At 38.1% G+C, this 10616-nt stretch overlaps 1 protein-coding gene across 1 annotated transcript; it reads right to left on the reverse strand.

The window, feature by feature from the left end:
* Nucleotides 1–4106: 4106 nt before the first annotated feature.
* Nucleotides 4107–8281, reverse strand: LOC134799500 (dimethyladenosine transferase 2, mitochondrial). The gene is made up of 7 exons (XM_063771914.1): nucleotides 7695–8281; nucleotides 7470–7611; nucleotides 6867–7006; nucleotides 6191–6340; nucleotides 5604–5743; nucleotides 4729–4893; nucleotides 4107–4327 (listed from the first exon to the last, which is right to left on the reverse strand). Exons 1-7 carry the CDS (start codon nucleotides 8097–8099, stop codon nucleotides 4177–4179), a joined length of 1293 nt encoding a protein of 430 aa, XP_063627984.1. The 5' UTR covers nucleotides 8100–8281; the 3' UTR covers nucleotides 4107–4176.
* Nucleotides 8282–10616: the final 2335 nt, after the last annotated feature.

Here is a 10616-nt window from a genome sequence, read left to right on the forward strand (position 1 = left end):
TCCTTTTTAAGATTGGGGAACAAAAAGAAGTCGCTGGGGGCTAAGTCCGGGCTATACGGTGGGTGAGTAACAGTTTCAAACCCACATTCAACAATAGCTGCCTTGGCAATATGAGCAGTATGGACGGGGGCGTTATCATGCAGAAGCAGAACACCTTTGGTTAACTTTCCTCGCCTCTTTTCTTTGATTGCATCCTTTAACTGACGTAGAATATTAGCGTAGTACTGTCCTGTGATACTGACACCTTTTTCTTTATAGTCGATTAGTAATACTCCTTCACAATCCCAAAATATCGTGGCCATGACCTTGCCAGCTGAAGGCATGACCTTGAATTTCTTGGGATGAGCTGAACCCTTAATGTGCCACTGCATGGACTCTTGTTTACTCTCTGGGTCATAATGATGAACCTAGGTTTCATCTCCAGTAACTATTCTTTGCAGCACCTCATCAGGATTTTCACCGCACAGGTCAATAAAATCGGAACAACAAGCAACACGCATGTCTTTTTGAAGCCGAGTCAGCATTCGCGGAACCCATCTTGCACTTACTTTTGACATATTAAGATGGTCATGGATAATATCATGTACGGTACCAATAGAGAGATTGGTTACTTGAGCTATAGATTTTACTTTCACTCGACCATCTTCTAATATAAGTTTTTCCACTTTATCTATATTTTCTTGTGAAGTAGCTACTACAGGCCGGCCAGGTCTAGGGTCATCTTCAATACTCTCCCTTCCACGTTTAAACTCGCTTGACCACTTTTGAATGGTAGATAAAGAAGGAGCAGACTCGCGGTAAACACAATCCATTTCCTCTTTTATGGTTTTTTGATTTTTACCCTGTTTTGTCAAGAATTTTATGACGCATCGATGTTCTAATTTTGTTAACATTGTCAATTCGCACATGATGTCCGTGTTTGTTCAGCAATTGCAGAAAAACAAAAGAACATCTCGGTTCGAATTATACTTTTTTTTAATGTCAACGAATAAACCTTAGCGGCCAGTAACGAAAGAAATTTTAGAAGAGGTTGTAAGATATCAATACCGAGAATATTTTGAACGCCCCTCGTATAATAAACAAGTTTACACAAAACAGAAATAACAGAGTAAAAGATCAGTCAGTTTAGTCAGATTTTAAATATCTAGGTATTATATGAACATATTTAAAAACAAATAAAGTCGTTACAAATATTACAAATAAAGTCATGGGCGGGACAGCAATATAAATACGCGCGTGCCATAGAGACAGGAACAGGCGGGTCAATGTACGAAATTCTTCGCGCTTAGCGTCCCCACTTTAGTAGGTATGAAATGTTCTAGTAGTAGCAGGAGCAAGCGTGGCTCATTCCGCGATTTCGTCGCTTTGCTACAGGTAGCTAAAAGTACATCCGTTCCACACCAATTTTGGGGAAAGCCATAAGCCGCGCGTGGCGCTGTCGCCACCTAGCGGCCATATCTGTGCTGATCGTAACAGACGCGTTTTGTTAGAGAGTGAGTCTTCTGTACCTAGTGCAGTGACACTGAAACGGAGCTATTCCTAATGGTTCCCGCTAGAGGACCTACTTCGCCCTTAACCTTTGAGTTTCCTTCAGCTTCCGGTACTTGAATTTTTAGATGATCTCCTTAACAGTATTTGATTTATGACAAATTAACATTTATCAGCTTATCTGCGAAAACAAGTTGGTGAAATTATGTAAAATTTTGGGCCAAATACATTAGACCAGCGTTCGGCAACAGGTGGCCCGCCGCGAAGCTCTCCGAATTCCGAGTTCCGAATGTGTTCCTTTCTTGTGTAGGTAGCCTACTGCCTTTTACAGTTTTTAATATAGTATTTTAGCTAATATTTTACAACAGTTCGTTTAGTTAATCGTCAGGTAATTTAAGCATCAGACTGATTGATGATCTTGATAATGACTAAAACATATAAAAACCTATGAACAGAAATGACGATTCAATAAAGTCTTGAAGTGGTCTACCAGTGCTCGATATACTTACCTATTATCTTCGATTTCTAGGCGGCCGCCCTGTATATTAGTTCGTTCAGAATTGTTCACATAAGTCATGAACGATCCATGACTTCTTGTCAAAAGTCTGATGATATGAGTGTAAGGCCAATATCAATTGCGTATAGCATACCTATTATCAGTATCAGTGTGCGACTGTGTTTGTCATAATTAGGTACATACCTAATATCAAAGGGATGCCTTAGTGCTTGGGAGTATGACTACAGTTTATTCTATACATTATCAGAGAGAAGGTATTCATTATCTTCCATTATAATGTGCAAGAAAAAAATATCTGTAAAGTAGCAGTTTCTCTAGATGCATTATTACTTATTAGGTACAACGTCCATTCAACATTGTAAATTTAGACAAAATAGGTTTATACATTATGTGTATATCTATACTTAGTACAAACAGCAACACTCCTACCCTACATAACTACCCTACTACTACGGGTGTGGGCGATGATACCTCCCTTGCTTAATGAGATGCTGTGCGAACTGCATCTAGTGAGACATGCTATTTTCACAGGGTATTTATGCACTGTCCTCTGCCTACCTACACTCTCTCCACAATGGAAAAACTATAGGGTAATTCGCCAGTAACTGGCCACCCTAAACTAAAAATGAATTCTATTTTTCGTGGGTTGGTCCCATAGTAAAAGTTGCTCAGTATAATCCCAAAATCTCCCTGGCAACGGGAATGCAATTATTTTTTAGCCACCCTGTATTGTATAATGCGAAACTATTACCAGACAGCAATGTTTAGTTATGTATATGTATAATGATCTAACAATGTTAAAATGTAAATATGTATTGTTAATAGAAGAGATAAACACTTATATCCTTTTTAGTGTTTTATTTATTTAAAAAGAATTACGTATAAAATAGTATTCGATTCAGCCTTATACACATTTAAAAAAAACCGGGCAAGTGCGAGTCGGACTCGCGCACGAAGGGTTCCGTACCATAATGCAAAAAAAAAAACAAAAAAAAAGCAAAAAAAAAAAACGGTCACCCATCCAAATACTGACCACTCCCGACGTTGCTTAACTTTGGTCAAAAATCACGTTTGTTGTATGGGAGCCCCATTTAAATCTTTATTTTATTCTGTTTTTAGTATTTGTTGTTATAGCGGCAACAGAAATACATCATCTGTGAAAATTTCAACTGTCTAGCTATCACGGTTCGTGAGATACAGCCTGGTGACAGACGGACGGACGGACGGACGGACGGACAGCGAAGTCTTAGTAATAGGGTCCCGTTTTACCCTTTGGGTACGGAACCCTAAAAAAGTAGCACTTATTGCGTATAAGTATTTAGGTAAGTATATATTTTGAGTCGACCGATGGACCATCAAGAAACTGGAAATAGTTAAAATAAAGACCTTTTAACTCATTGAACTCTATTGCCTAGGATATAAGGGTGACAATTGGACTCCATTTTATAAATCTGCAAATTACAATTATATGTACTAGAACTAGGCCAAAGATTAACTGAATGTATGAGTAAAGTCTATTAGACAACTTTGTGCTTCGAATCTGTCCAACTCGGGGCGGGGTACGATTTTTTGATACTTAACATCTTTACTAATTCATACAATATAATCAATAACTGACGACACTGGCCAATAGGCCAAAATGAAGTCTGACATGACTAAAAATTCTTAAAGACGCGTAGCACGAGGAATCTCCTATACTGACCCGCTTGTTTCTATCTCTATCGCACACGCATAGTTATATTGGTGTCACGCTCGCGCAGTGTCATTGACATCCGGAATCATGGGCGGGACAGCAAAATAATTACCCGTGTACGATAAAGATAGGAACAGGCAGATCAATGTACGAGATTCCTCGTGGTAAAGCGTCAATTTTGTTCGAATAGACCATAGTAACCCTTTACCAAACTAAGGCCCACTTGCAGCATTCCACTAACCCGGGGTTAACCGGTTAAACCTGGAGTTGCCATGGTTACCAGTACAATTTGACACTAAGTTAACTGTTTAACTGTGGGCCTAAGGGATATATATATTTCCCACATACTTGCGGCACTTCAAACATGTGTTCTTATTTTCGATGAGTAAGACTGACATTATTTTTGAACGGTCAGCATGGTAAAGGGTTAAGATAACGGACATGTTCGGTGCAATAACTAGCTTAAATTCAATCACGTCTAGTTTTCGGTATCTGAACTTTCAATATCGTCTATATGCGAGCCTATACTGGTTTTCTCGTCGTCTTCAACTGCGGTCACGAACTTTGGTAGATTATTCTCCATGGATACCCGGAATGGACATTGCTCGAATTCCGGCCATGATATTAATCTGAAACAATAAAAATATCGAAATAAACTCTCTGAAAGCAATAATAAATACACATAACTGATTAATTTTTATTCGACAGCGCAACACAAAGGAGGGTAATTATAATTAATCATAAATATATACCTACTAAACGCGCCATATATTTCATCTTTGCCCCGCCATTGTATAACAAAACAAACTTTTCTTTAATAGGTAATAAAAGAACCAAAAACTACCATAAGTCGATATCGCATATTTGGCGTTGGAAAATCAGTTGGAACATACATACAAAATAGCCAAGGACTTGGAATGTATGAGGATACAGTAAATAATGAAATGAGGTTTCTTTGAACATAAAATGCCATAATTATGCATCCACATGACATAAAGAAAAACTTGGAGTTTAAGAATTTAAAACGTACTTTTTAAACACAGTAATCTTCTGCTTCAGATTGAGGTCTCCGAACTCGGTGAATATCGTCATGTGCGGCAGCGGCGCGTCGCCGGCGCCCGGCGCCAGCCGCCGATCGCTGTCCGGCGGGTCCTGCCCCGTGATCAGCCACACACCGCAACCAGGTATCCATTGTCTGCAAACACATCAAAAATTAAATAGATGTCATATACCTACCTACCCACCCAAGTAAAAGTGACCAAGTCCACCGGGGCCGAAGCCGGAATTGAACAGGCGTCTTCAGCTTCCTGCTTCCTGACCATTAGACCAGGGGGTAACCTTCCCAAATTCTCTAGTATATGTTGTCTTTGAAAAGCTTGGCGCCTTTGACCAAGTCTAAGGGCGAGCAGTACGTGCTTGCACCTCCGCGAATCCGTTACCTACGGGTTTACGGAATAGCGAGAGACATGAGAACACATTGATTTTGATTTAGTTTTACAAGCGTTTATTATTACTTTTATCTGTTCCTGTGTGACTGGACCACTTCAGTTTCCGACTGGGATGACATCTTGCAAGCGATCCTACCTAACTTCGGTAGCAATACGATATGATTGGACCATCACGCTTTGATGACGGAGATCGAAGTACCGCCGCCGTCGCAACGTATTGTAAACGAGAAGTACTGCGTACTGTAGTTGTGGAATCGTCGAGTCGCAAGATCAGAAGTCTGCATGAATAAATAAATACGCAATCAAGCGGAATCCCACTACAAGGCACAAATGCGGAGCACTTAGACGCACAGCACAGACTGACTTAATTCACCTCCGCTGCATGGCGGTTTGGCGTTTGCTGTAGTGGATTTCTGCACTAGTTATCGAGCTGTATAATTTAAATAAACATACTTACTCTAACATTGGAATCACCCTTGTGGACTTGGAAAACATGTGAGGCTTGAAGAAATACCATAGCAGGGGCAAATACTCGGGTGGAACTGGCAGCTCTCGTTTTTGGGAGATATTCACCAAGTACAAACGATGCTCATCCATCTGAAAAATCAATTTAGGTACCTACTTTAAGAATGTTAGAGTTAGAACAAGGAAAAAAAAATAGAAAAAAATCCTGCCTGCCTAATAGCCTGATGTGCTTGAATGGCACTTTTGCTTACGATGTGCAACGTTGCGGCACAAATACAGCAGGCGCTTTTTTTCCATGTTTGTGTGTCGCGCCGTATTATTAATTTTTCGTTAAGATATAGTCAATTACTATAGTTGCCATAATATATGTATAGAATAGAGGTCCCCAAACTGTGCGCCGTAGACAGTAAGGAGGGGCGCAGTGAGGCAATCCTCACGATGTTACCTATCTAATTCGCATAGCCTAGCTAGGTTAGGGCACTGAGATTAAATTTTAAACTTGCAAGTGTGGCGCGGACTGAAAAGGATTGAGAACCCTAGAAGATAAACTTGTAAAGTTTAGATAATCTTAATTTTTACCAGCGTAACTCTCTTGTTGGTTGTGGGATGTGTCCATGGTAAGAAATGTACTTTTGGTAGATTTGCAAGTATTTTGAAATCAAATAGAAGCTGAAACAGAGTTGGCACTGCCATATGCTTTCTATTCTGTATCTCATTGTCCGTTAGGAACTGGAAAAAAGAATTATTGCGTAAATTATACAGTTTTAATTTTAATCAACAAGCTGATACAATTTACATAGCTGCTGAATAGGTCTACAGGTCTAATCTGTTAAAATAGTTTTAACTATAGTTAATAACTAAAACAACACCAGACACACACACATACATATAACAGATTATTATTTTATTTTTATTTCATTATTTTGGTATGACGTCATCATGCGACAGCGCTATATGATAATATGCGATAGCGCTATATATAGCGGCCATGTTATTGTGACGTAGGCCCGTGTCACTCTGGGAATAGAAGACCATGTTTTATTAGACCATGGACAGAGGTGAATATTATTCCTCAGTCTCCCATTGACCACAAACACTGCAACGCGTGTACAGGGTTTGCAAAGTTGGAATGCATTTTAAATTTATTATATGTATATGATATAATCAGTTAAAATAGTTTTATTTTGTGAGTAGCTATCGCGGGTTTATTTCAGTGTTTAAAACATTTTAGTATAAAATTTTACTATTAACTTACTTCATAGTGATGTCCAGGCATAGTGATGAACAGATCTGGTCTGCCTAGATGGCTAGTAGTGTTGTGAAACACTATGGTGTTTATTAAATGTTTAACAAAAGACAGGCCAGGCATTGATCCTACTATCGTAACCACTCTATCTGGAAGATAAATGATGTGACATCATTAAGTCATTGTCAAATTTTAACAGATTTATGTAGCTTTGTTTGTTGAACTTAAAACACTTTTGCACAAATACAAGTACTTGAGACCTAATCAATACAAATAAAATGTGTACAAAGATGACCCCTTAAGAGATCTCTTCCAGTTAGTTATCTACCTTAAAACTAAACTTATTAGAATTGAATATAATGTTTTAACTTTAAAATAAATACAAATAAAATGTGTACAAAGGTGACCCTTTAAGAGATCTCTACCAGTTAGTTATCTACCTTGAAGCAAAACTTATTAGAAGTGAATGTAATGTTTTGACCTGAAAATATATCAGGATGTTTTATGAAAGTTTGTAAAAGGTTCCAATGTCTGTAGTATTGGGTTTTGAGACTGAATTCTAAAAGTATTAAATCCAGTTACAATTCATAAAATTGCCCAAGGAAAACATACCAGGATCATCAGTTGCCAAGTCACCCAATAACTCTTGAATTCTGTTCCCTTGGTCCATCTTATCTTGAAAGGCAAGCTTCCACATCCCAAAAAAGTCTGCTATTTTAAATTTTACTCGTCCAGGATAATTTGATTGTAAATCCTGGAAATGTTTGTATATTTAAGTTTCAAAAATGACTGTATTTTAATATTTTAGTATAAAAATTCAACAATAATAATACTTACTTTTAGATATTGAGAAAAATGACTAGAACTTTCATACATGTACAGATGACTTTTTTGGCACTGTAGTAATTCCTTACTCAAAATTCCCAATCCTGGATTAACTTCAACTATAGGAGAGTGTATTATCAAATTTTTCTTTACAGCCTGGACAATTTCTTTGGCAGTACCTTCATTTATAAGGTACATACTCTCAGGAGCTTTGTATTTCCTTAAAAGAAACTTCGGTATCTGATTTTTAATACCAGCATATTCAGGTGTATTTTCAATATAGTTCATGACATCTTGGGCAACTTTGGGAGGTGGTTTTTCATCTTTAGCTTTGTTTAATTTGTGTCGCAGTCTTACAGAGTTCCGAAAAGTTAAATTTATCACACAGGAAGGAGTGTATCTTACTGATTGTATCATGTTAAACTTGAAAAACTAACCTTTTCATTTATCAATGAAACTTGTTGGTTATTTGTGCCGGTTAAGCGACAACAACCACCAGGCACTCGAAACCATTTAATAGTTCATTAAAATAATTCAAGTTAAGATTAGATTCTAACTATTCAGAATTTGTAATCTTTCTTGACTTTGGAAACAGCAAGTAAACACCAGTAACATACCAGTAAATATAACCGTCAATGTCAAACAACTGTCACAACAAATGTGACATGAAATGGGTGTGTTACAAAACAGTAAAATAAGTCTGAATTTAATATACCTATAATCGCGTTCCATACCGCATAATGATAAGGAGATCCCCTAGTGTTTTTTTTTTTAGATTGATTCCTATATATTTATGCGTTACCGTTAACTTTTTGTTCTCATTAAGAAATATTTAATGGAAAGTTACGACGCAAAAATCTCATTCGATGCACAGTATCATTATATCCAAGGGCCCAACGTTTTCTGTTCTCTTTCACGGCGCAGCAACTAGTATCATTTCTCTCTCCTCGCTCTTTTAAAAATGCCGTTTGTCAAAAAAGGACAACCATACTGTTGACAAGATGGACTTCAAATCAAGTGTTGCCTTTTTTGATGCGCCCAGGCTGTGTATGTGTGCGTAAAAGCGTATATGTGTGCTCTTTTAGGGATGTGAAAAGTCGATTTTAATCATGTTATATATCGATAAACGCTACACAGCGGAACGCATTAGCGATTAATTGAAGCTTCAATATCTTCGTTAAACATAAACATAATTGAAATGCTAATGGATAATGAATATATTATAATATAATAAAATAATTCAATTATTGCGAAACACCTATTTTAGTAGGTATTTATGTATTTTAATTAAATATCTGAACTTTCCCTTGGTTCCCTGCTGGGGCGTGACTATAAAATTGTGATCTGATAACCACAATAAAGAATAAAAGCGTTTTTGTTCATTTTAGGTATCGTTAAACCTTTGAAGTAAAATTAAAATTGCAAGAAATATCGATAGTTTATCGATATGACTTTATCGACATGGCTACAGCAAGATGGGCCTCATTGTTAATCATACACTAAACAAAAGTGGCAACAGTGACAGCTCGCTGAGACGGGATCTCTATATATTAAATCTATGATTATATCTGAACCTTAGAGGATATAACCAACGGAGACGCCATGTCTAAAATTTTTGGTACAAAATAGTCTGCCGTTTTTTGCGGGGAGGGGCACATCAAATGTATAGGTACGTCATGTCAGATAAACGTCAGTCCATACATATGGTTGACATGTGGTTGACCATTGGCCGCCTATTTTCGACAGAGGGGAACGCTTGTTAATGGCGGCTCCATTATTAATTACTCCGAGATCTGAACGTACTTTAACAAAGTAAAGGCGTGTCCAGGCGGGGCCAATTTGATTCGCCAATCTGATTAAATTGTCCGATCAAATCAGGTCGTGCGGACGCAAACGCCAAATTGGCTCGCCGAATTCAACCGCCGATAATGATCGATATTACCGATAAAATGAGGTGCGAATGCAGGAATACCAATTTGTGACGTGTTCAAATTTTCTATGGGACGATAACCCTTCGCGCCCACATTTTTTAAATTTGCCGCCTTTTTCTACTGACAAGATTTGCTTGACCAACTATAAATGTAGGCGCGAAGGATTAGCTCCCAATCGCACGGGAGCTTTTTCAACGCGCGTTAAAAAAGCGTTTGAATCACACAAATGGATACATGTGTATTTTTTCACAAGACGGCGGTGGCGCTTTTAATCAAGCGTTGTTGGATTTTCGACTTTAAACCTTGGTTGTTGAATCGTTTATTAGAGTGCGGACAGATTCAAGCGCTTTTTTAACGCGCGTTGTAAAAGTGCCCGTGTGTATGAGGGCTTAGAGCAAAGAGTATAATAATATATGTATAGTAAAAGAGAGCCAACGTGGAGCCACTCGCGACTAAATGTCAAAAAACGTTGACACTAACGCTCCTAGCGGATTTTTGTTACAAACCTTTACGTATGTGTGCGTGGCACACATGCATAGTAATAAAGACTATGGCGCCTTTTTCCTTGACCGTTTACAGTGAACTACAATGAGGGTTCCATTCTTTCACCTTCTTGCAAAGCAATCACGTGAACAATGTGACGTCCAGGCTCCGTTGTGTACTGGGTGATCAAATGAAACAACTGTTATTGCTCGTGCACTCCGCCAGCCACCCGCCGCCATGACACTTCTCCACGGAGTGAAGCTAGCGGGTAGTTGCGTCGTACTGTTTATTGTGTAATCGTCACATCTCTCCCTTTTTATAATGATTTATTTATTTTACTTTATATATTTATCATGCAACAATAGTTCAGTTTATCGTATTATCTTATACTCGCTAGGTTAATTTATTTTTCCAATCTAGGTATACTACCACCGGTTCGGAAAGGTTAACCTCAGACCCGAGAAGAACCGGCGTAAGAAACTCGGCGAGGTGTGGATGTATTCATTTTACAACAGTTAAA

The sequence above is a fragment of the Cydia splendana genome, chromosome 18 (genome assembly GCF_910591565.1).
Source record: "Cydia splendana chromosome 18, ilCydSple1.2, whole genome shotgun sequence".
In the NCBI taxonomy this organism is placed as follows: Eukaryota; Metazoa; Arthropoda; class Insecta; order Lepidoptera; family Tortricidae; genus Cydia; species Cydia splendana.

Bases quoted from the DNA above. Each gene is read 5' to 3' on its own strand.
- LOC134799500 (XM_063771914.1), bottom strand. From the start codon at position 8,099: ATGATACAATCAGTAAGATACACTCCTTCCTGTGTGATAAATTTAACT. The intron at 5,744-6,190 runs GTAAAAATTAAG...TTGATTTTTCAG, and splicing joins CCAACAAGAGAGTTACGCTG to ATGGATGAGCATCGTTTGTA. The intron at 4,894-5,603 runs GTAAGTATGTTT...ATGTGTTTGCAG, and splicing joins AGGGTGATTCCAATGTTAGA to ACAATGGATACCTGGTTGCG.